General features: G+C 35.5%; 1 protein-coding gene across 1 annotated transcript; it reads right to left on the bottom strand.

The window, feature by feature from the left end:
* Positions 1–283: 283 nt before the first annotated feature.
* LOC124154682 (src kinase-associated phosphoprotein 2-A-like) lies at positions 284–27832 on the bottom strand. The gene is made up of 5 exons (XM_046528559.1): positions 27575–27832; positions 20962–21120; positions 14709–14886; positions 2591–2840; positions 284–683 (listed from the first exon to the last, which is right to left on the bottom strand). The coding sequence occupies exons 1-5, from the start codon at positions 27615–27617 to the stop codon at positions 306–308; spliced, it is 1008 nt and encodes a 335-aa protein (XP_046384515.1). The 5' UTR covers positions 27618–27832; the 3' UTR covers positions 284–305.
* Positions 27833–27871: the final 39 nt, after the last annotated feature.

Raw genomic sequence — 27871 nt, 5'->3', positions numbered from 1 at the left:
AAAGTTCAGCGGTTCTAGTGTTAAAGGCATTACAGAAAGACATGTTTATTTCAACACATATGGTGATACACCTATAGAGTGCAAAGTGCCTCTTTTAATGAGACCCATTTGATCTTGTGATTTATTCCTGGTTAGATTGGTTAAAACAATGAAACATTATTTTTAATATTAATACTGGAAGATATGAATGTTTTACCCTCCCCTTTATAATTACCATGGACATTTTTGGAAAAAAGGGGGGGACTATATTCAGATAAATACGTACGGTGCTTTTAATTTGATCTAATGCTGGCATAAATTGCTGATTAGAACTTATTCCTAATCAAACTTCTGATTGCATCCACATCATCATATATTGCCTCGTCAAACTTTTTCGAAGAGTCTGTATCATCATAAATGTCTTGAGGGATGGTGATATTTGCATTGAAGGCTGAGTCTATGTCATTGTAGATGGCATCATCTTCCGCTCTCCTTTGGACTGTTCGATTCTCATTCTGTGCACCTTGGAGACTTCCTGACTCTCCCTGGAGCGATGCACAAATAAGATCCACATCTTCATATGTGCTTGTGTTGTCCTCATCTGGGATTGTTGCTTCTGAGCTTCTAATGTTGCTTGATGAACCACTTCCTTTGTTTATGGCTGTTACCCACTGCTCCATATCATTTGGTGAGCTTGCTATGAACTGTTGTGGAATAAATAGTAATGGCTTCATAGCATTACGTACAACCCATTTTTCGATGATTAATATTTTCATCCATACACATACATATTATTCCTTTACACTTTTCCATTGTGTTATAGCATGCTTCAAAACTTTCAAACACAAAAAAAAGAAAAACAAAGTACATAATGGGTTTGCTTCCTCACAAATATTTTGGCAATTCATGTGCCTCTGAAATTTAGAAAAGCCTTTCACATAATTCACTAACTCTTCGTTATCCTTGTGGTATTTCATTACAAGTTTTTCCTGAATATACACAATTACTTATACCACTTTTTCTTATTTATATAAGAGCGCAACCCGGGTTTCAATGAATAATCATCAACATCAGGCGCTAATTATGATTTTTTTATCTCAATGTTACCTAGTTACTTGATGAATTTTAAAACAGACGCCAGAATAGGGGAAAAGGATTGGTACAGATATTTATTTATAAGAGTACTGTCATGACTTTCAATAATTTTTAAAATTTCTAACTGTTCCCTAGAATCCAGTTCACGGCGGTGATTGCAAAAATTTAAAATACTATTCATTTTAAAATCGCTTCTATGGCAGTTACATAGCATAGCAACCAAGGATTCAAACATTAGGCACCACCACAAAGGCTACAGCCAAGTTCTACAAGCAAACAGGTGTTGGGCATTGTGCAATCATCTGGGTGGATAGGTGTATGTATTGCAAAGGAAAGGAAGCATTCCTTTTGTTTTCCTAACCATTCTTCCCTTCAATAAGTGTGATAAACTATGTATTTTAGGCATAAACAAATATTAATTTTAGTTGAGAGTTAGTTTTTTACATAACTGCCCTATCAAAATTTAATTTCTTGTTCAGACCAGGAGTGTCATACATATCCTCAACCACTAAACCATTTTAAGTGAACAAACAATGTATCTTTCTACTCCTTATGTTTCTGTAAGATTTTTAGGCTGTATGTTAATAAAGAATCACTTCCGGTTTATACCAGAAGTAGCAAGTATTCATTAACCACAGCACCATTGTAAGTGAGAAAAGTATTGTTTTACTCCTTACATTTTATAGACCTCATCGGCTAAGGGTATCGAGTGTATCACTTCCAAATTAGACCAGAAAAATTTAACAATGATGTTGACCATTTTTCAACAAAGCTGTCATTGCTGTAACTAATTCGCAATGTATGTTGTGGTTTTGAGATGAAGAGCTAACTAATAATTTTAAAATTAAAATTGAGCATTTTATTTAATTTCTGTTAATAATGCCATGTCATTTGACATTTGAAGCAACTTTCCACGCAGGAGTATATACTTGGTACAATCTAATGGTCTAATGTGTTTCTACAATGACAAAAATAGGACACAACTTTTGATGCAAAAAAAGAGACTGAATAATATTGAATTAAGAAAAATGCAACTGCTGTAACAAAAATTTGAGCTAAAATCTCTTGATAATATTGGACAAAAACATGGAAAAAATCTTTTCAACTTTCAGTTTGCTATACTCTGAAAAAAATATGAAATCATATATACACTATGAAAATTCTCCAAATTTAGTAAATAAATCATTGTTGTCCATTGTACGTGTATGCGAGAGTAAAAAATAAAATGCTTCCAAAGGCTTTTTCCAGTTTCGACTGGATGTGGACCTGCGGACCACACGCTCATGAATTGCATTAAGGGAAATACAGGTACATCACTTTTGCTTCACATGCTATATATTACACAGAATTTTAACAATGATGAATGATTGGCAGTCATGCTTTTTTTTCCTTTTGAATTTTTCCATTTCTAACTCCTTAATACATAATACATTTTTTCGTGATGTCTGAAATTTTGAGTAGGAAACAGACATGGCAGCATTTTTAGTTTTCATCCAAGAAAATGATAATGGTTTACCTGCAGTTTTTTATTTGCTGGGCAAATGATTTCAAAGCACAATGGCTTTTTCTTGGAATCCCTCACAGCATTGGGTGCGGATTTGGCTGTGTATCCATCTATGCAGATCCAATTCTGAGGTTTAGCTTCTCTTTCATTGCTGTAGAAATACAGCTTATTGGCATGGAGGGCAGCCCAAAAATTTCTCAGCTGATCCATGAACATGAAGCGATCTTTTCGCAGCAGAGGTCCATACTTTTGTGCCATGGCCCTGAAATATAATAATAATAATAATAATAATAATAATATTGACACCAATCAGTCCAAAACGACAAATCTTGAAGAGACTGAAATATCAGAATTGCTAACCAAAACGGTAATAGAATATTACGGTTCAGATCCCAGCCAGCGACCGAAAATTCCAAAAATAAATACATCAACGAAGTTTATGCAAACCGTCGCTATGGTCAATAATATCCTGCCACAGCTAACCCAGTATTTAAGCAATATTTCCGACATCCATACATTGATTTATGCTGCTACTATCACCATTAGTAAACACTTAGGCTTCAAAATCAAACCGACCCACACAGCACACTCAAAATTTATACCGTATAAAAGTTGCATAAATGGATAGGTATAATATGCAAATAATATTCCGTCGATTATGCACATATTATGCGAATAATATGCACATAATATTTAAATATTATGCCGCCGTAAACTATTACTATAATATTGACATAATATGTATATTATTACATTGTTAGTAACATCCCATCGTTAATTATGATTCATATAAGAATCATAAATCAACAGCCACCCAGCAAACTCAAAAATCCTATTCAGTATAAAAGTTGCATAAATGGATAGGCATAATATGCAAATAATATTCCGTCGATTATGCACATAATATGCGAATAATATGCACATTATATTTAAATATTATGCCGCCGTAAACTATTAATAATATTGACATTGTATGTATATTATTTCGTTGTTAGTAACATTTTATCATTAATTATGATTCTTATAAGAATCATTAATTAACGGCCACCCAGCAAACTCAAAAATCCTATTCAGTATAAAAGTTGCATAAATGGATAGGCATAATATGCAAATAATATTCCGTCGATTATGCACATAATATGCGAATAATATGCACATTATATTTAAATATTATGCCGCCGTAAACTATTAATAATATTGACATTGTATCTATATTATTTCGTTGTTAGTAACATTTTATCATTAATTATGATTCTTATAAGAATCATTAATTAACGGCCACCCAGCAAACTCAAAAATCCTATTCAGTATAAAAGTTGCATAAATGGATAGGCATAATATGCAAATAATATTCCGTCGATTATGCACATAATATGCGAATAATATGCACATTATATTTAAATATTATGCCGCCGTAAACTATTAATAATATTGACATTGTATGTATATTATTTCGTTGTTAGTAACATTTTATCATTAATTATGATTCTTATAAGAATCATTAATTAACGGCCACCCAGCAAACTCAAAAATCCTATTCAGTATAAAAGTTGCATAAATGGATAGGCATAATATGCAAATAATATTCCGTCGATTATGCACATAATATGCGAATAATATGCACATTATATTTAAATATTATGCCGCCGTAAACTGTGATTGTATCCGTAAAAATCGATGATCATACATCCTCTGTATCAAAAAATGTGAAAACTTATGTTTTAATATATCACTAACAATTTCGTATCGTTCGCAGAATACTCCACAATTATTATTATTTTTTTATTTTACACACCGGCATATTCCGGTCTGGCGAGGTACGCAGCTTGGTAGCCATATTGCCGTTGTCCATGGCCGTTGTGTTGTTGTTCATTGTTGTTAGTTGTTGCCGTAGCCATATTGCCGTAGTTGGGAGAATTGAACGTCTATTGAAAAATCTAATATTAAAGAGGAAAAGATGGGTTTACGGAACTATTTTATGTCACAGTACTATTCTGGTAACGCATATACGATAAGGAATAATAAGCTTCATGGTATGAAGAACAGGACTTTATTTAAAATCAAAGTAAGTACACGTACGTGAGTCGTTGTCGTTTGTCATAGGGTAGAAAGCAAATCTGAAATTATCAGCTCCTAATTTTGAGTGTTATTCCCAGTACTTTAATTAATTTTTTTAAATTACCTAAATGTATATCTTATGACGGTACTTTTTCAGTCAGAGTCCCAGCTTGAAAAGTGAAGGGAGGCTATTCCAAGGAAAGACGAAGTTTTGGCACTTAAGTACTGAACCAGGTTGTGAGCTGCACTTTCGCCCTGAAGATATCACGTACTTGATCATATATGCATATAATTATTTTAGTTTGTGATTATTAATGACAATATTATCTTTATTGTTTCGGAGTGCGTTTTCAAGAACGGCTTGCTTACATCGTTTGCGTGATTGCTCGCCACAACTCTATGACTAACACAGAGATAATTATGCGATTAGAAGACCTCTTTGTGGCTTGGAATCACATTTTGGACCATTTTTAATACATTCGCTAAGAAAAGACCGTAGATGTTCAACCATGCGGATGTCATGGAAGGAATCATCGCGAGTGTTGTGATTGTGAATTCGTGTGACATACTTTGTACTTTCTAATCGCAATTTCATGAGTAACGATTATGGAAGGGCGAATGTTTGTCTTTAGATGTCATTCACATGATATTTAAACCAAATTTGCGATGATATAGGACTCCTAACTGAATATTTGTATATTTGTGATACAACGATGAAGGATTGTGCCTTGTTTTAGTGCAATGTACCTATGCTGTGTCTACATGAATGATTCATTAAATTTCTCCTCGTTTCCAGAAATCAATTTTTATTCATGTAATTTTCGAATATTATGCAACTGCATGTTATCACGCATCAACGGTATAAAATATGCATAAAAGGTTCGTAGATATGGTATAAAATGTGCATAACATGTACCTAAAGGTGCATACTAATGGTATAATATGTGCGTATATTTAGCCACATCAATGGTATAAATCGTGCCTAAAAGGAGCATATAAATGGTATAATATGCGCATATATTTTTTAGGCCACATCCATGGTATAAATTGTGCATAATATGTACATAAAAGGTGCATATATATATGGGTATAATATGTGCATATATATAGCCACATCAATGGTATAAATCGTGCATAATATGTACATAAAAGGAGCATATAAATGGTATATATGGGCATAATATGCGCATATATTTTAGGCCACATCCATGGTATAAATTGTGCATAATATGTACATAAAAGGTGCATATAAATGGCATATATGAGTATAATATGTGCATATATATAGCCACATCAATGGTATAACTTGTGCATATTATGTACATAATATGTGCATATAAATGGCATAATGTCCTCATAAATTGCGATATTATGCGCATAATATGCGGAATATATGCACTGATGGAATGGCATAATGTTTGCATACATACGGAATATATGAGGACATTATACCATTTATATGCACCTTTTATGTACATAAAAGGTGCATATATTCCGTATATATGCAAATATTATGCCATTCCATCACTGCATATATTCCGCATATTATGCGCATAATACCGCAATTTATGAGGACATTATACCATTTATATGCACATATTATGTACATAATATGCGCGTTTTATACCATTGTGGTGGCATAATATTCGCATAATATTTGAATATTATGTGCATATTATGCCATTCCATCACTGCATATATTCCGCATATTATGCGCATAATACCGCAATTTATGAGGACATTATACCATTTATATGCACATATTATGTACATAATATGCGCGTTTTATACCATTGTGGTGGCATAATATTCGCATAATATTTGAATATTATGTGCATATTATTCACTTTGTGCTGTGTGGGGAATTCCCGATCTGAAACAGTGCCAGTAAGAAAAGAAACAATTCCACCATGGAGAAAACGCTTAGAGAGCGATATAAAACATCTAAGGCAGCAAATTGGTAAATTGACCCAATATCAAAATGGAAATAGATCAAGAAAGTTAGTATCATCACTTAAATGTGTTTTCAAAAATTTCAACATAGATGTAGCTAATGAAAACCACAGCAGGTATGTCAAAGAGTTGCTCGAACTTAATAAACAAAAACTAGCAGTCAAAGTTGGGCGCCTTAAAAGATACAATAAGTCTTTCAATAGAAAGGAACAAAACCGGGAATTTAAAACTTCCGAAAAATCATTTTACAAGAAGCTGAGATCATCTGCAACAACTGACATCGAAGGTAAATTGCCAGATCAGGATGGAGTGTACAACTTCTGGTCCTCAATATGGTCGACCCCAACAGAAAGCAATTCGAGTGCAAGCTGGATTGGAAACGAAGAAAACTTACACCTCAATTTAGTTGAAATGCAGTTTACTAAAATCTCAACCGAGGACATCAAAATAGTTTTAAGAAAGGCACATAATTGGAAATCACCAGGTCCTGATGGAATTCAAAACTTCTGGTATAAACAGTTTACGTCTCTACATGGAGCCATAGCCAAATGTTTTAATGATATTATTAATAACCCAACAATCCTCCCTGATTTCTTCACAACAGGGATAACATACATGAAGCCCAAAACAATGAATACGGAAGATCCAACACAATATCGACCCATAACATGTCTACCTACTATATACAAAATACTCACGTCTTGTATTACAAATAAAATATATAGCCATATTGACCAGAATAATATACTTGCAGAAGAGCAAAAAGGATGCCGAAAGTTCCATATGGGATGCAAGGAGCAATTGACAATTGATTCTGTAGTATTACAACAATCACGCAAAAATAACAGAAACCTTCATGTTGCTTATATTGACTACCGTAAGGCGTTTGACAGTGTCCCACATAATTGGCTCTTAAAAGTTCTGACTACATACAAAATCCACGGCACCATCATTAAGTTTTTAGAAGCAACTATGGCAAAGTGGAAAACAGCCCTAATGGTCAATATATCGGGTAAAGGCTTTATAACACCAACCATTGATATACAACGGGGTTTATTCCAAGGAGACTCATTGAGTCCACTTTGGTTTTGCCTGGCGTTGAACCCATTATCAAATGCCCTCAATAGCACTAAATATGGATACAAAATAAAAAATAGTACAAACACCAGTTTTACTTTGTCTCACCTTCTATATATGGACGATATTAAAATCTATGCCTCAAATGAAATACAGCTCAAGTACCTTTTGGATGTCACAAGTAGGTTCTCCGCGGATATAAAAATGCAATTCGGATTGGATAAATGCAGATTGCTTCACATAGAAAAAGGGAAAATCAAGCATGGTAACTTCAATGTTACAGATGATGAGTCAATAATATCTATGGAAGCAAATGAGAACTACAAATACCTTGGATTCCTGCAAGCAAAATCAATACAACATAAACAGATCAAGAAGGAATTAACAACTGAATTCCATAAAAGACTAACATCCATCCTTAAAACAGAATTAAATGCACGAAATGTAATCAAAGCCATCAATACGTTTGCGGTACCTGTGTTGACATATACATTTGGAGTGATTGACTGGACCAAAACCGAAATAGCAGGCATAGAAAGATCAATACGTACAACATTCACAAAATTTAATTTACATCACCCAAAGGCTGCAATAGAAAGACTAACGCTACCCCGCTATATGGGAGGTAGAGGGTTAATAGATTTACAACAGCTCCTCAAAAACCAAATTCATGGACTAAAACATTTCTTCTACGATAAATCAAACAGTTCGGAGCTTCACAAATCAATAGTATATGCCGACAACAAATTAACACCATTAAATCTAAAAAATGGCACGACCGATGAAGCAACCAACACAGGAGCTGTTCTATTAAATAGAAAGGTAGAAGTATGGGCCCAGAAGGAATTACATGGACGACACATCAATGACCTCAATCAACCATATGTTGATAAAATCTCATCAAACAAATGGTTGTCATTGGGTGAACTTTATGGAGAAACCGAAGGGTTCATGCTTGCAATACAAGACCAGGTCATCCGCACTAAAAATTATGCAAAGTACATCCTTGGTGATAAAAGCATAACAGATGACAAATGTAGAAGGTGTTTTCAAGTACCTGAAACAATCCAGCACATTATATCTGGCTGTAAGATGCTAGCTAATACAGAATATTTAAGTAGACATAATCAAGTTGCAAAAATTATCCACCAAAAACTGGCCTACCAACACAAGTTAATAGATACTAAGACCCCATATTATGTGCACCACCCTGAAACAGTGCTTGAAAACGGCGAATTTAAAATCTATTACGATCTGCCTATTCAAACAGATAAAACTATAGTTAATAATGGACCAGATATAGTGTTGATTGACAAGAAATATAGAACTTGCTACATAGTTGATATTGCCGTGCCACTGTCGCATAACATCGAAAAGACAATTACAGGAAAAATTAACAAGTACCAAGATCTGGCAATAGAAATAAAAAGAATATGGAATATGGAACAGGTTTATATAGCTCCAATTGTCATCTCAGCTACCGGTATCATCCCAAAACACATACAAAATAGTTTCAAAATACTCAACCTTCATCCAAATACTTACATCAAACTGCAAAAGGCTGTAATAATTTCAACCTGTCATATCACGAGAAAATTTCTCAACGCAATTCAATAGTGAAGAGTTACCTTGGTGAAAACCCGTGCTCTTAACACTAAAGCTACTCAGTGAAAACTGAAGAAAATTTAAGAAAAAACATAATAATAATAATAATAATAATTTAATAATAATAATAATAAATACCTAGGATTCCAACAAGCAAGACGACTAGACCACTCTACGATAAAGCAAAAACTTTCGACTGAATTCCAAAATAGAATCAAGAAACTTGTTCGCGCGGAATTGAACAGCAGAAACCTCACTAATTCAATTAATACCTTTGCCATCCCTCTCCTGACATACTCCTTTGGTATAATCAAATGGTCACAAACAGATCTAGACGACCTACAAAGAAAAATTCGATCCCAAATGACAGAGAAAAATATGCTCCATAAAAGCTCAAATATAGAGAGGAGCACGTTGCCCAGAAAATTTGGTGGAAGGGGTATCGTAGACATCAAGAATCAGCACAACTCACAACTTTCTCAGTTACGGAAATATTTTTTCAGCAAGAAATCTACCTCGGATCTCCTGAGAACTATCTGTGACGCAGACAATAAATACACACCGTTAAACCTATCTGACGAAAGTATGCAAGTTAGTGAAACCACTGTTACTATAGACAATAAAATGTCAATATGGAAAGCTAAATCCCTTCATGGAAGACACCCTCATGCCCTGGAGGCCCCTGAAATCGATAAAGATGCATCGCACGAATGGCTCAGGCATGGGCAACTCTTCCCAGAAACAGAAGGATTTATGATCGCAATACAAGACCAGGTGGTGAAAACAAAAAATTATGAAAAATATATAATTAAAAACCCAAATTTATTGGATGACAGATGCAGAAAATGTGATAATGCCTCTGAGACGATACAGCACATCACAAGTGGATGCACTAACTTATCTCAAAAAGACTACCTGCACCGTCACAATCAAATATGCAACATCATACACCAGAAATTAGCTCTGAAGTATAAACTCATAGAAAATGGAGTTCCTTATTATAAGTACACACCTAAAACCATCCTTGAAAACGACCACTGTAAGATTTATTATGACCGTTCAATTATTACCGATAAAACAGTCCATAGCAATAGACCTGATCTAGTAGTACAAGATAAAACTCACAATGAAACGTACTTGATAGACATTACCGTACCTAATTCGCATAATATCACTACAGCCTACACCAGCAAAATGGAAAAGTATGAAGAACTTAAAAATGAAATCAAGAGATTGTGGAAATCAGATAAAGTACACATAATACCCATCATTATCTCCACCACAGGAGTAGTGCCTCATTCACTCCATCAAGGTCTTCAAACTATTGGACTGCCGAAAAACTTGTTTATTACCATACAAAAAGCAGCAATTTTAAATACTTGCCGGATTGTCAGAAAATTTTTCAAAACAGAGTAAAGAGACGAGAGTACTTGGTGATACCCGTACCTCGCCTAAAACCAGCAAAAATGCTGTGAAAACATAAAAAAATATAAAATAATAATTTATTTTGTCTAGAGACCTTACAGCAAAAGATATAAGACACGTCATGAAAGGAAAAAAAATGCATATATAACAGGATATTAATGCTTAATTGGAGGAATCAAATAGGTATTCATTAACAGAATAATAATTCTTCTCGTGAAGAAAAGATTATAACTTCCTTTTGAATGACTCCATTGACTGAATTGATTTCAAATGCGCAGGAAGTTTATTATAAATTCTGAGGCCCAGCTCGCGTGGGCCCAGCTTTGATCTGTTAGTCCTAATGGAATGATAATGAAGGTTATTACAATTCCTAGTTTCATATTTGTGAACATCACAATTGAGCATAAACAAATCAAGATTATAACGTACAAAAATTAAAATTGATAATAAATATACACACGGGAGTGGAAGAATGTTAAGTGCTTTAAAAATAGGCTTGGAGGGAGCATCAAAAGGTTTTTTTGCAATGATTCTAATTGCACGTTTTTGTTATGTGAACACCTTGGAGGCATGAGGGGATGAGCCCCAAAAAATTATATTGTATGACATTCGAGAATAAAAGATACCGTAATACAATGTAAGAAGAATATTTAAATCAACAGAGTTCCTAAGGTGTCTTAATAGATAGCAGATTGAACTTAGTTTGTTGGCTAAGAAGTCAATATTCATCTCATAGGACATATTACTACATAAGTATGCACCAAGGAATTTTGTGTGGGACACTTTCTCAACAGACTTTTTATCCAATCTAATTAGGATGCTCTCGAGAACATTGCTATTACCACAAAATTGAACAGTGTGTGTCTTTTGTGTGTTTAAAATCAATTTGTTAGCTGTACACCAGCTTAAAATACTATCATTTGCATTTTTAGAGCTCATAATAATGTCATTTTGAGTTGGAGAAGAAAGTAAAATATGTATTCGTATCATCAGCATATAATATATGACTTTAGAACCTGGAATATTACTGAGGGAATGAGCTAAATCATTTATGTAGATTAAAAATAAGATTGGGCCTAAGATTGAACCCTGAGGAACTCCTACGGTGGTAGAAGTACTTTTGGAAGAATATATACTGCCATTTACAGACCATGAGACAGCCTGTGTCCGATTGCTGAGGTATGACTGAAGCCATTTATTGGCAATGCCTCTCACTCCAAAATAATTAAGTTTACGAAGTAGGCGAGAGTGATCCACAAAATCAAATGCCTTGGAGAAGTCATAAAAGATTCCTACAGTTTTTTGCTTGTTGTCAAGAAGTCAGTGGCTTGGAATAGAGCAGATGTAGTAGAGCGATTTTTACGGAAGCCGTGTTGATTTGAGGAGATTAAGGCATATTTATCCAGGAAAGACATTAATTGGTTGTAGAAAACTTTTTCAAATACAGACATTTTGTTTAGCAATTGGCCTATAGTTATCCAAATTATTGGGGCAGCCTTTATTTTTGTATAAAGGGTTAATAATGGAATGCTTGAGAGAAGATGGGAAAATCCCTTGAGTAAGGGATTCATTAATCAGAAATAGAAGAGGTTCCTTTATGCATCTATAAGAGAGATATAATATTCTCCCTGGGATGTGATCAGGGCCCGAAAAGTTTTTGTTAGCTAGGGTTGAAATTATAGCTTGTAAATCCGATTCCGTACAAGGATGAATAAAAATTGAAAAAGCACTAGACTCTGGACTATGGAGCAAGTTTGCAGAAGAGGTAAGAGAGGTGGGTAACGGTGGTGTAATTGTAAAAAGGTTACTGAATTCATTTGCTAAATTTGTGATATCAATGTGTGCATTATCACTGGATTGAGCTATTCTAGGGAGAATGTGCTGATGCAACTTTCCCATTGACTCTCGAATAATATCCCAAGATGTTTTGGACTTATTACTAGATGAAATTACCCTCTCATTGTTATAGGATTTTTTGGAAAGTTCCAATAATCTCCGATAATTCTTTTTTTTTGGCCCTGTATTCATCATGAAGGAGAGGACAATTTGAGCATTTAACTCTGGCAGAAAGATTTTTGAGCATGACAGAAAAGTGGCAAATTTGGTCAGTAACCCAAGGTTTTTTATGCGATAAAGCAGCTCTTCTCATAGGACGGTGGGGGAAGGCAACATCGAATGAGTGTTGAAGACAGTCATGAAAGTATTGAAAACTTGCTTCAAATTAATGACTATTATATATAACAGAGCAGTCAGAGGATTCCAATAGGGATATAAATGTGTCAATGTTTTCTTGCGAATAAACTCTGGTGAGATGTGAATGTTGACAATGTGTACGTGGGTCTACGTTTAAATAAGATAATACGGGAAAGTGATCAGATATGGTGGAGTTGAGAACTTTAGTATTTACCTTATTTAAGTGTATATTAGAAACAATATTATCCAACAGTGATTGTGAATTTGGTGTAATTCTGGTGGGTGTAGCTGTAATCGTAGGCATTATAATTCTTGAGATATCCTATAATTTATAAATTATAGGATTTAAGCAATCTCAAGAAATCTTTAGATGAATTATCATCAACTAGTAAATTGCAATTAAAATCACCGGTTAGAATGATGTGGACGTTGTTACCAACATTTTAAAGTTCATCTAATAAATAGCCAAGTTTATCTAGTTATTTATTAAGTTACCAAGTGGAGATCTGTACACACTTAATATATACAGCTTCTTATGATTATTTAAAGCTAAACAAGTAACACAGCACTCAAAAGTTCGCTCTTCATTTAGTTGCAGACTAGAAAATTGGTTTGACACAATTGTTAGATTAGTTTTGACGAATATGATGACGCCGCCGCATGATGAAATATAATGCTGCGGATCTTTTTTTCATGTTATGTATGAGTCATACCAAGGGGTTAATAACCATGAGCTGGCTGAAAATGTGTGTATGTACCTGAAATGGAACCAAGGGCACAAACTCAACTGCTTCGCCATGAACACAAACTACTGAATCAAAAAAATGCTTTCTGATATGAGAGCATATTGTTGTAACTGAAGTGTATTTAAGTGTGTGTGTGTCTATTGTTTTGTAGATGTCATCACTGGTCGATCGAGTATTTGAGATGTATGTAACTTCTCTAGCGTGAGGGAGTGGGCGCCATGTTGTAATGGTACGTACTGTGTTGGTTGTGAGCGTTACCTACGATACGAGAGCAATAAAGCGTGTATCTAAATGGACTACGTGGTTGTTGGTCTCCTCTCCTTGGGAACACTTCAATAACCATTCAATATTGTCATATTACATATCACAGTAGCAATTTTGCATGGATTCTCGCGTCAATACATGGGGATGTTCTTGAAAAAATAGCAAGCCAAGAAGAACTATTGTTTCCTGAGCATCAAAAACCATACCATTTTTCACGATAATTATGAGCCAGATAAAAAATAGCTCCTTCATCTAAGGATGAGTTGCTGACGATACTGAGGAAACATGGATATAAATGCCTTTCATTTTTAGTTTACATATTTTGTTACAACTGACCCAGTAGTATCTGACATACAGCACTTAAGACTCAAATATATCAACTTCTTGCAGGGACAGTAAATGTACCTACTGTAGAAGACTATAAAGTACATTCTATAAAAAAGAGGGCATTGCAAGTGAGAAGGGGACTTGTGTTTTTAAGAATAAAACTGTTTTCTTAATCGATTCTTGTGGTGAAGATTAATTTTCTGACATCAATCTTGAATTATTTTATTCCCATTGAGAGCTAGTGATGAACTGTGATAAATATTTTGCATGAGAAACACCTTTCCTTCCCTACCACTACATTATTTTTGTGAGTTGAAATATATTAGCATACATGTACAGGGCAGCCACCACATGCACCATATACTTGCCAAAATCATTTAACCTTGAATCTTTAAAGGTTAATGGGAGGCAGTTGACATCTATTTAGCCCAGGGTGTCAAGTAGCCTTGGTACACCACTGTATGGAGTATATTTTTACTTACTTCAGTTCAGATGCTGAGGGTGGATTAATATCAGCAAGATTTAGGTTATCTTCACCCAAATCTTTGTTTCCGGGTAAAAACAGGCCATCTCCATTCTCATATTCCACTGGTTCGATCATGCTGGAAGTCTCATGTTCTTTCTCACCAACTGAAGATCCGGAGTCACTGAATGAGTCATCTTTTCAAAGATGTGCATTGAGGAAAAAATAAAACATTACAAGCTTCTCTAAACATAACCTGAGAGCTAGTTTTTGTAATCCATACACCCTGTAAAAGTTACTGTGCTGCACAAAAGATATAATACTGCCCTTCCCTCCCATCAGGAGTGTATAAAATCTTTGTGTGTGTGTAAAAAAAATGTAACGATTGCAATTAATTATACTTAGGACAGATAATCCAGATTACTATCTGGGTGTCAAAATACAAGAAATGTTGGACAGAAGGAGATTCCACCTCTTTCATGGAAGAACATTTCCTTGAAGAAAATATAATTAAGTGAATTTGACCCAGAGATAATTCACATGGAGAGGAAAGGCTAAGGCAGGGCATTCTGAAAAAAATAGAAATTGTCCAAGAAAGAGGCTGCTCAACAATAAGCATTAAGCAAACACTCATGAGTCACCTGGCTTGCTACTCCATTTCCCGAGTGTGCCTCCTAACCCCCCTCTTCCCTAACAGCTATCCTTTGACATCCTACTCCACCCCATGCAATGGTATATTAGGAGCTGCTAAACATTATGAGTAATATTACATGCATACTTTATTGTATCAGTGTGCTTGATAATGGCCTAATGGCTGAAACTTGTCATATGGATCAATAAATTTTTGGAAAAGTGCCATTTTGTTTCATTGACATCAAGTTTAAAGGACATGTTAATTTCTGATGCATGAAATACTCCCTTTTGGTCAGTTCTTCACATGTATTAATCGCTTTACCATTTAAAATTATAATTTTTTTAAATGAATTTTCAATTATTGTGTCACAATTGAATTTTTCTCTTCTATGAATGACAAATTGGTTCATTTCAGCACTGTCTTAACCCGAGGCAACAGAAATCACATAGCACAAAATATCTTGTATGCACGCCTTCAGCTAATATCTATAAAATATCTTGTTATAACTTGCAGACATCTTCTGGACATATTGTAGATATCTGAATGCCCGCTTTTCCTACTACTTCAACTGCAATATATCTTGAGCAGATATTTTCTAGGCCATCATATTCATGCTGGATCCACTGGGAAAATTCAGGATAAACCACTCGATTATAGTATGTTTTGGTATAACAAGAGTTTATTTTTCAACTGATTGGCCTTTTGGTGGAGGAGGAGGTGAGGGTAGGGTGTCTTCTAGGGACTCATTCTTGAACATTGGAACTTCTCTGGCTTTTGCTTCTTTCTATAATCCAGATAGCACAAAGTAAGAGAGTCATGGATATCATGTAATTTTTGTCAATAAAAGAAGTCCGGGTCATGACGTCACTGGACCTCAGCGAGTCACATGTTCGCCTAAGTCCGAGTGAGTAGTCTAATCCTGGCCTTGGCATGCAAAGCATTTAAGTATGGTCTTTCATTTTGACTCCAGTATACTACAGAGAGCTATCCGTTTCCTATGGTTTTCTCACAGAAAAAATTGATAAGCAGCTTATTGTAGGCTAAGGGACTTATGTAAGGCAAGGGTAAGATTTAGGGAAGAATAGGTAAGGAATGCCATCAAATATCCTCAGACAACATAAGTCACTTCTGATGGAGCGCAAAACGCGGCTGAACAGCGTACTACACATGCTATGCTGCTCATCTCGACATAAATTTATAGCCTAACGGTGAAATTCATCGAGTCTTTATAAGAGCTGAACGACTGATAACAGATTTTTCCGTAAATAGAAAAAAATTAACAACTGCAAGCGACCGGCTGGTGAAGATACAAATCATAATACAATTACTTTATCCTTGCGGTGGAAAGAAAAAAAAATGAACTATGGGGAGAACCAATCGTTAGACCTAGGCATCCCCGGCTCTGTACGCTAACTACTAAGCCACGGCAACTGAGGAGAGTTGGAGGCGTAGTTACCACTTTTAAAATCCAATTGTGTAGACAAACTTGGCTGGTAGGTGCATGAAAAACTGAAATTAGGTATTCAAGATCCACACAATACCTATTTATGATTGCTAATTCATGGCCTGATAACTCAATGAATACAATATGTATATTAGACATTCCTTCCAGGATTTTTATATTATTCTACGTTGATATTCATGTGAAATTATGTGTTTTTCTTACGACCGTCGTTTCGCCATCAGTTCATAAATGTGAATGATTTTCAAATTTTGGCCGTATGATGTTACTTCTACTCATGTTATAGAAGTGCCAAGAATGGAAAAATTATTCTTATACATAAATCCCTTAGTGAATGCTCTAAAGCGATGGAATAAAAACAACATCTACGGAAGTGCTGAAAGTTTGGCATCCATATTGTCATTACTCTGGATGTTTGTCGGCCTGGCCGTAAAAAAAGCCATAACAAGCTTACTTGATAAGCGCATTCCTTATTTCTTCCTTTCACCTTATCTCAATGACTTATAATGAGCTGGCTGGGATGGAGCTTCCTCCTCCGATTCCAAGTTTGAAATGCCAACAGTAGCTTACCATTTCCTTTTTAGCTTTCTCAAAGGAATCTGCAACATTGTAAATGAATGTTGATTCAAAGTCTTGCAGTATAGGTCATGAAGAATTTTTAATTCAAGTTTTTGCCAACGTATTTTAGCACCCTCACCAGGGCTGTGAATGAATATGACTACATTATTGATACATGATAAAAACCACTATACAACTATGGCACTCTATCAGTATGTATTTATACCCAGAGCCAAGGCAGGACGTGGGGGTATGTGGAATATTTTTGTGTTTAGGAATAACTCCTAACTTTAGGCAATGGTTATTGAAATACATATGCTGAGAGTGGCTATGCAATATTTGGTGGAGAGTTTAAAATATAACTTAGCCTCAACTGCCTTGCTAGCATTATGGTAATAATCCATATAGACCACTCCTTTGCTGTCTAAAAAGACGATGAGCTTTGATTTTACTTTTTATTTGCTCATTATGTATTGCCTTTTTGGGTGTGAATTTCTTCCTTAAAGGCCTTTATCCACTTCAAAACTTCTCTCTGAGCGTATGAGTCATTCTAGTTCCCCCAACTCACTGCTGGGGATACCCTCCCATGGTTTGTGTTTTTATCAATATTATTATTCCATTTATCACTTTACACATGCATATTTCTTGGTTTAAAAAGTTGGATTGTACTATTAGCTTGGCTAGAATTCTTTTGCTTTGATTGTTTTTTTGCTATATAAATAATACATTCAACTGATTAAAACATGTAAAATTTACAATTTGCATTTTATGTCAATTTAGATAAGGTAGACAGGAAAAATGTAGTGACTGTTATATATTAGCGAAGGTTTCATGTCGATAGTATCGTACTCATCCCTCCAATTACAAAAATCATCTAACAGGGCAATCATGTGAATCTTGCAAAAATTATTTCATCAAAGATAGAATTCTTACTCTTCCCTGTATTTACATACTTAACATAATAATATTTGTTAAAAATAACCCTCATCTGTACACACCACATTTGAGTTGTCAAAAATATAATAATATAATAAAATATATTTTTTTATTTCTGTTGGTTACATTATGCAACATAGAAATCGTCAGGTATACATACATTCATAAATACATATATACAAGGCATAAAATAGAGGGCCACATTTTACAACAATCACAGTCAATATCAAAATATTCTGCTAAGGTGTAGTATGCTTTCTTAATTAGGAGCTCCTTTAGACATTTTTTAAAATTGGATATGGATGTAATGGATTTTATGTACAGTGGTAAGCTATTGTAGATGACTGAAGCTGAGTGAAGTGGACCGTGCTGAGATGAGGACAGGGAATAATGGGGCAGGTGAATGTTATTATGATTACGAGTGTGGTAGGAGTGTACTTTGTGGTGAGCTGGGAAATCTTCTGGGTTTTGCTTTACAAATAGGGCACAGTTTAGAATGTAGAGGGATGGAACAGTAAGAATTGACAGTTTTTTGAATAGGGGTCTGCCAGGGGTACGTGAAGGAAGGCGAAGCATAGCTTTTAGGGCTTGCTTTTGGAGAGAGAAGATCTTTCTGGAGAGAGAGTCATTTCCCCAGAATAATATCCCATAAGTGATGTGGGATTGGATTTTACCATGAAAAAGTAATTTCAAGGTGTCTAAGGTGATGATTGGAGCTAATCTTCTAATGAGGAAGATGCCAACTGTTATTTTTTTTGTAACATTATTTACATGGTGAGACCAATCCAGGTTTTCATTGATTGTTAACCCAAGAAACTTAATGGCTTGGGAACGAAGGATGGAGTTATCACTTACTCGGAGTAGGAGGCTGGAAGAGGGAGGACTTCTTTTGTGATGGAACTGAAGATGAAAGGATTTCAGGGAATTTATGGTGAGACCATTGGATCTGCACCACTCGTTCATATCAGAGACAGCTCTGCACAGACAGACGGTTCAGACAGACGGTTCTGCAGAGGTATCCAAGTTCAGTGGAGTTTTTTGACTGTAGCAGACATGACGTATCATCAGCATATTGGAGGAGTTTCCCAAGAGTAATTGAATTGGGAAGGTCATTTACAAATATTAGGAAGAACAGGGGTCCAAGTATTGAGCCTTGAGGCACACGTTGATGAACTTCTAGTGGCTCTGACAGGGTAATTTTGGGACCTTTCGCAGCTTGATAGTTAAATTTGACTTGCTGCTGCCGGTTGGTAAGGAAGGATTTTATCCAGAGTAAGGCATTACCACATTGATACCCAGCCTCGAGAGTTTAAAGTACAAAATTTCATGATCAATACAGTCAAAGGCTTTGCTAAGATCATAAAATATGCCAACAATGGAATTTCTATTATCTAGAGCCTTGTGGATATAGTTTAGTAGTTGGAATATGGCAGTGATACCAAACCAGACATCCTAATAATTTTAATAGTATATTCCACAAAAAAGCATTTTATGAAAAAAGTGTACTTTACACAGGAATTCAGTATTTCAATAAGGTACCAGACACAATGAAAACAATGAAAGACAATAAGAAATTCTCTTCTTTGATTAAACAAATTCTTTGTAAAAAGGCTTTTTATTAACTAAATGAATTCATAAAGTACAAAAATGCCTTCACACTATAGGTATAATTATAAACCACAGGATTTCGAATCCAAATATGTATTTGTAGGATGTCAATTTTATAATGTAATATTGTATTTTGATTGTAATGTATATTGTGCCTTGGTGTACACCATAGTGTACTGACTTGTATATATCCTTCACTGACTTTATGTACTTGACTATTACCTTTTATGTACTTGATCATTACTATTGACTTGCCTTGTAAAATTGAAGGTTAATAAATTTATTATTATTATTATCAACTTTTGCCTTAAGGCTTCCTGACTATGTAATCTGGGATTCATCACAGTACTGATGAAAACCTATCACGGTTGCCTGGTTACGTCGGCTGATGTGCACAAGCACTCTGTCACACTATCACTCATGCTTTTACTGACAGACATATACACAGATGGCTCTGGATTTCCAAGTGAGAGCAGAGCTCCAGAAGAGTGATGTTGCCAGGAGGGGGAGGAGGATGATCAACATCTGACTTTGCTCTAGATCTGATCACAACATTCAGCTTTGTGAAGAATCTCAGGTTATGACTCTAGAAGCCTTGGTGGTATCAAAGTCTAAACATATGTTTAGACTGTGGTGGTATGCTGTCAACCATCACCATCCTGACTAGGTATTGTGTATGCCTGAGGCAATTCCAGTTGAGATTCTGCTCACTGATGAAATCCACCCCTTCCCTACTATCCAGCACAGTGATTGGGTGCATTTCAGAGCTATTACAGCAGCTGTGGAATTCCCCCCTCAACGCCACCACTATGTAGTGGCTCAGTGTGACAGCGTTAGTCATTTCTGCTGATGCTTGCATTTGCATTTTACTACTATGAGAGGTTAAATTTCTTATTTTCCCATTAAGAGGCCATACACTTCAAATTTCCCCATTATTTCAAGAATTGGTAAATTTATGAATTAAAGTTGATTAATGTTGCGTGCATACGATGTAGGTATCCACTAACAAAATCAATATTTGAATCAAAATCAATCTCATGCAATTTAATATTTTTCAAAATGGGCAATATTTACCTGTAATTGCACCACGAGTCATATCAACATATTCTTGAGGAAGATTCAAAACATATTGCCTGCAGTCTTGTATTTGCTTGAGTAGGTCTTTGCGGCTTTCTTCTGCGACTTGACTTAGTTGCACATCGCCAATCGTAGACTCCAAGAATGTCTCCATGTCTAGTAAATGAAATATCAAGCACAAAACTGTTATGTAGTGTGGGATATTTTTTAGGAACGGTGGTTGAGAGAGTAACGGATACATATGGGAGGTGCGTGGGGAGCGCACCCTCCATATGTACCCTCCTCCCTTGTGGGGCCACCTGCAATACGTAACATTGCAGAACCACAATGGTAACTTTTTTATATCATAAGATGGCATAGCATTGGGTAAATGTGTATAATCAGTTGAAATAAAACTGAAAACTGTCATAAGTACTTTGCGAATGAGTAGTTGATTATTTTTTAAATACGATAAAAGTGAAGGTAGCTCAAGATATCTTTAACACCACCCCCTCTCTTGAGTTTGTTCTGTATTTGTCACTGGGTTGGTTGATACAACAATGGGGTCACATCATAGCCATCTTCAGTTGAGGAGACAGGCGAGGGTGGGCATGGAGAGCCACCATAAGGTGTTCTCCAAAATGAGCAAATCTATGGCTTTTTTTTTGACGTTTTCACATTGTTTCTTTGGCAACAAATGGAACAATTGCTGCTGTACCATTACTTTGAATTGTTTTCTCTCTTTTTCTTAAGTCCTCATAATATTTCAAATTTGGGTTAAGTAATCAGGGAATCCACAGATGACCAGACACTTTGCCACTCGTCAAGGTAATAAAAGTATGCAATGACATTATGCAAGAATTAAAATGCTGGTTAGTAGGTAGTCCCTGTTTGAAAAAATATTGAAAGTGATTTCATCATGTACTGTCGCAAAATTGAAAGTAATCATAAGTGTAATCCTACTGACTATTTTTTTAAAGAGAAATATGTAATTATGATTCATTAAAAGCTTGATATAGTTGTGTAACTGTAAATGAATCCAATTACATTTTTTCAATACTTTTTCCATAAGAGCAAATCACATAGGACCAGATCCCAGGGAGAAATGGGTGGTGGAATCCACGTGGAACCCACGTGGAATCCACGTTGAGTGGTGGATATTTGGTGGTGGTGGATATTGAGTGGTTGGACCCACGTGGAATCCACGTTGATTTCGAGTGGATTTGTGGTGATTATCATAAAATGTTAAACAGAATTTCTAATTTGTGGAACTTAACCCTCTGGTGACATTGCGTCATTTATCATCCTGAAACCACGCTAGTTATGTGAAAATGTATCGCACATTCTATTTTTATATAATTCGTGGAAAGGCAGCCATGAGAGCACATGAAAAATCGTAGACACATATATAGAAGGTTTAGATATAGAGTGGTTGAGGTTTTAATGGTTTTAGGACAGCACCAACTGCTGTTTTAATTTTTCCACCAAATTTCCACGTGGGTTCCACGTTGATTCCACGACCAAAAACACGTGGTATCCACGTTAATTCTCCACGTGGGTTCCACGTGGATTCCACCACCCATTTCTCACTGGGGAGAGTGGCTGAGAAGTGGTGAACCATTCAGCATGAGTTTGTGACCTCATCAATTCATCTGAAAAGGGACGGAGCCCTAGTAGAAAAAAGTGTGTTCATTCAGTGTTCTTTTTATGTTCATTTAATGTTCAAATTGTGTTCCTTCTATGTTCACCGAATGATCACTTTATGTTCTTTTTATGTGTTTTGTGACAGAAAGAACATAAAAAGAACACAAAATGAACACTCGTCTGTGAACATAAAAAGAACATAATTTGAACACAAAATGAACACTTTTTTGAACATCAAAAGAACACAAAATGAACATAAAAAGAACATTTTGTTGAACAACAAAGAAAAAGCTTTCACGGAAGTCCCATCATTACCATGAACACTTTCACATCTTTGTGAATCAGATGTCAGTGTTTGGATAAGTTTCAAATCATTTTATTTCCAGCTTTTTTTATTAGAAACGAACTTATTCACATTTGCCAAATGCTCAGGCCTTATCCCTGTTTAGTATGCAATAAAGTACATATTGAGAGTGTTTTCAGGTGTTCCTTGATTGCATTCTCGGATCGTTCAATGTCCATTTTTTGATGATATGCCTTCATTTAGGGATAATTTTCCCGGAAATTCATTATTTTAAATTTCTAGAAATATTATGGAAAACTGCTAAAAAATACAGTTTTGTGGATTTCAAGATGGCGAAATTCAAACTCATTTTTGGTAGACAAAGTCTCCAAAATCATCTGTAATACTTGTTTTATGTAAAGCTACTTGTCATGACACATGAACTGCAGTTATCCACAATCACCTCCAAGGACTGAGAATTTTTATACTGGTTTATTTTAAAGAGCAACAAAGAAAAATGTTCATTTTGTGTTCAACATAGTGAACATAAAATGAACATATAAAAAAATGTTCAATTTGTGTTCACCATAGTGAACATAAAATGAACACAAAGTGAACATAAAATGAATGCATAAAAAATGTTCATATTGTGTTCACCATGGTGAACATAAAATGAACTCAAAGGGAACACAAAATGAACGCATAAAAAAATGTTCATATTGTGTTCACCATGGTGAACATAAAATGAACTCAAAGGGAACACAAAATGAACATAAAGAAAAATGTTCATTTTGTGTTCACTGAGATGAACATAAAAAGAACATAAATTGAACATCAAAAGAACACACCAAGAAATTGGTGAACATAAAAGAACACCAAAAGAACATCAAAAGAACACTTGAACACTGAATGAACATATAAAGAACACCAAAAGAACACAATTTTTTCTACTAGGGAGGCCCTCGATTTTTCAATAGTTCAAAAGTAGGGTGTATTTAGTCTATGAATGGAAAAATAGCTTTCTCTTTAAGTTTCACTCTCTATCATAATAAAAACAATACATATTAAATTGGTTAACCAACCCATTGATCAATTTATCCCTCTTGTTCTTGAAGTGGATTTTATGATATACCACGCAAGAGTTGTTCACCAATATTAATATTACAGATAAATATGAGTTTTTTTCCAAATTGGTTAATATTTACTGTCAGAATTTTTTCCTATTCCATAAAATTTTGAAAAAAACCTGTGAATATATGTGATTATTTTTTCTTGCCTTACAATTTTAAGGGTAACAGGATTTAATGCTTGAGTTGTTCTGAATATTGGCAGTACAGCAACAGTATTCCAGTTACATGCTGATTTTTCATCTGTCAGAGACTCAACGCGCACTTTCCACTGGTATAACCAGGAATATATGCTCTGGGGGGACGGGGGATGGCGGGGAAGGAGGGGTCGACGACAAATTTTTGAAAAATGACATATAGGTAGATTCAAATAATTTTTTTATTTCTCTGAGGCTTTGGGGATCTGTCCCTTCATCCTCCCACATAGTTATGCCAATGGCACCTTCCATGGTCATCTAAGCAGGTCCATAATACACCTGGCAATACATTAGCATAATACATTGGCAACTCATGTATGCCTCTCCGTCCCTTTCTGCAATTAATCCTAACCCAGTGAAGGCTTTTTTCTAGTTGCTTTGATGGTGGCCATGGGAAAAAAATGCACAGTTAAGGGCTAATATAGTGATAGTGTCGAGATAAGCAGAGAAATGAGAGACAAAATACAGGCAGAAATTTGTATATATTTAGCTGAAAAACAGCTATTTAGGAACAAAATTATTACAAGGAATTGCCCATGAGAATAGTGGGGAAAAGTTTATACGTACCACTCCAGAAGGAAAGGCAGACTTAGAATGAGAATGACTTTACTGCAAACCTGTGGCTAATGAATATCAAGGGGGAGGGACAAGGAAGAATGCAAATTGTGGAAAAGGCCCACCAAAGGCTGTATAGAACCATGAAGAGAGAGATAGGTTAAGAGAAGAGGGAGTCACTTGGTGTGCACCTACCAGTGCTGACTTGTTAACCCTATATCCTGCTGGTGCCTATGAGAGGATAGTATGTTTTCCATATCATAAGAATATATGTATTTGAGACCTCTCTGTGAGGAGCCCTTTTTTGGGGTGGAGTTACCCTCGCATTCTCGTCCCTCCGCTTTGGGATCAAAATCAATAAATTTGGTGCCCAGCCCTTACTCAGTCACTGGACTGGACCTCCTAACACAATCTTAGTATGAGTCCACAATCAACTTATTGCATTACCAGAGTTTTTTGAAACCAAATATTGCATTTGATTTTCAATAATTTACTCTTCCAATGACTGACATTGTCTTATGCATTGTGTAATTTTAAATGGATTTCTAGAGCCTATAACAACAAAGTAAGTGAACACAAGGTACTAAGACTTTATAAGTCAAGAAGTCTGTTATTTTTAATGCTAAAATTTCACTTAAAAATAAAACTTATACTCGGAACAAAACAAAGAATTCATTTCAAAGCATAGAAAAATTGTAGTATAGAACGAAATGTATCATGCAAAATCCATTGACAATATAACCAATTCGCAACGGATTCCTGCAGTGAGAATGATTATAAGTGAGTGGTAGGGTCGTGCATATTGTCCAGGAGTCGCCCTAAGATCCCGCTAAGCTGGATCACAGGCCAAGCCCGAATGGTCACTTCCCTTTCCCAGTGTCACCTATAGACAATCACACGATGTTTGGTGCAAAAGGGTTGAATTTCAATGATCATCATTTTTCTTCAGCTCTCTTAACCAGCTATCATGGTGTAATTATGTAATTTGAGGAAAGTTTGATAAGTGAATTTTGTGGCAAAAATCATTACTAACCAGTTTAAAAAATTGTGAAGATAATTTTTTTTTGCTTCTAGAGTTTCCTGAAAAATGATTTGCAAGATATTTGGTAGATTTACAGAAGTTATAATTGCTAGTGAATTGGCAAATGACGACAGCTGTCATCATCCCTGAGAGCACAAGACACAAGGTAGACTAATAAAATCTGTCTAATTTGAGTATATGGGTAACTTAACAGATGGAACTTTGTTGCAGACCACGAATATATGCGACGTATACTACGATTGCATAAATTCTATACATTGCATACCAATACCTCTCTGCACAAGTGCTCAACTATCACCCACGGAATCCAATCCGCTCATCTAGTAGCTCAACGATGCGCATACGCTCAGGTGGCAATAGCCGAAGCACAAACGCTCACTTCTGAAGGTTGGAGAATTGGAGGTGGGCTTTTATGCCCCGGCTACCTCCAGCTGAGTGCATTCGTATTGATGGGCTCCTATGGTGGTGATTGGGTGAGAGATTGTTGAGAGCTTGCGCAATGGAGGCTGCGATACGTCACAGGATAAGGTTCACATGGAAACCGCAATCATCTATGTTAGGGATTGCTAATATAGGTAATAAATTATATTCGCAATCCCTAACATAGATAATTGGTTGCCAGGTTAATTCTGCGTCGACTCATTTTTTGCAGACAACAGTTTGAGGTGCATTCCAGGTCTTCTGGTCCAAATGAACCCAACCCGAATGATTTGGACCCGAAGACAGGAGCTGGAACATGCCCGAAACTATTGCCTGCCAAAAATGAGTCGACATAGTAAACCCGGAAACCATTCATCAATTTAATCACCGCAGAAATCTCCGTAATAATCCCTAACATAGTATATACTTTAACATGCGTTAGTCATCCACTCTTTTTTTTGTGATAGCAGTTGCATGAAATACTAGGAGGTAAAAATGAGCTTATCCCTCAGCGTTTTATCATGTCTTAAATTGATTCATCTATACTACGGAAAATTCTTTATGAATGCGGTTGACTAGGAAGTTTACCAAATGAGTTTGTCGACGCATTAGTGGAATTCGATAGCGATGCCAAGCAAGGCGGAATTGAATGTCGCGCCAAATGTGAAGGACCACTTTTTGCTGAGTATTCTTTTTTCCATTCGAAATTTCGCACTTATTCTTAAAAATTAAATGTATCTTTCGGTCGACTTCCTCCGGAGATAAGGGTTAAAAACGTAATCGCAAAAATGCGGTCGGTGAAATCCGCTATCCTTGAATATGGAGGCACTTATCTCGGCGCGCAACTTCCACCAGGAAACATTTTCTTCCGCACTTTTCTTTCCTCCTTCCTCAATTTATCGATTACACACGTTACCATGAAAGAATATTTATTCAAGCTAATAAAAATGTGGCGCGACCGTAGTTGGACCCCCTTGATATTATTTCATTATTATTGTCGCGGAAGAGTCAATTTTGGCGGCAGCTTGTCGTATTCACAAAAAAGTGTACCCGCTGATTAAAAAAATCCTTTATGAATCCGCCAAGACAATTAAACGAATGCATTAAAATTATCTGACGTTGAAAAATATAGCCATATAATAAATTGTTATCCTCATTATGTCCCCAAGAAATACAATCATAATGATCGATTCATTTTACAAGTGAATTAATATGAAAGTTTCGTTCTCTAGTTTCTCTGCGTAAAACTCGGTGACGAAGTTTTTAGATACATATATTAAATAATAATTACTTTAAAGTAATGCGCGCGAGCAAAAATTGGGACAATTGAAATTCATATCGAAAGGGAATAAATATAGTTCACCTTTTAAGAGTTTTTCCATAAAATCTTGGTCCCCAGTATCCATATTAAGTGATAAAATAATCTTATAAGATTATAATTATCCTCTGTTTCTTGAAGGTGTAAAAGATAAACTGTGAACTGCTTTGAGGAGGCCTTTTCCCTTACACCTCCCGCAAAGAAAGGATATTCCATCAAGGATAAAACGACTATAGTAAATACATGCGATGTATAAAATAATTAATATGTTAATAAAATTCAATTAACTTATTTTTATCCTACCGCTGTATAAATTTTAACAACCAACGATATTTAAATAGG

The sequence above is a fragment of the Ischnura elegans genome, chromosome 2 (assembly GCF_921293095.1).
Source record: "Ischnura elegans chromosome 2, ioIscEleg1.1, whole genome shotgun sequence".
Taxonomy (NCBI): domain Eukaryota; kingdom Metazoa; phylum Arthropoda; class Insecta; order Odonata; family Coenagrionidae; genus Ischnura; species Ischnura elegans.
This window is presented reverse-complemented; position numbering and strand designations above follow the sequence as displayed.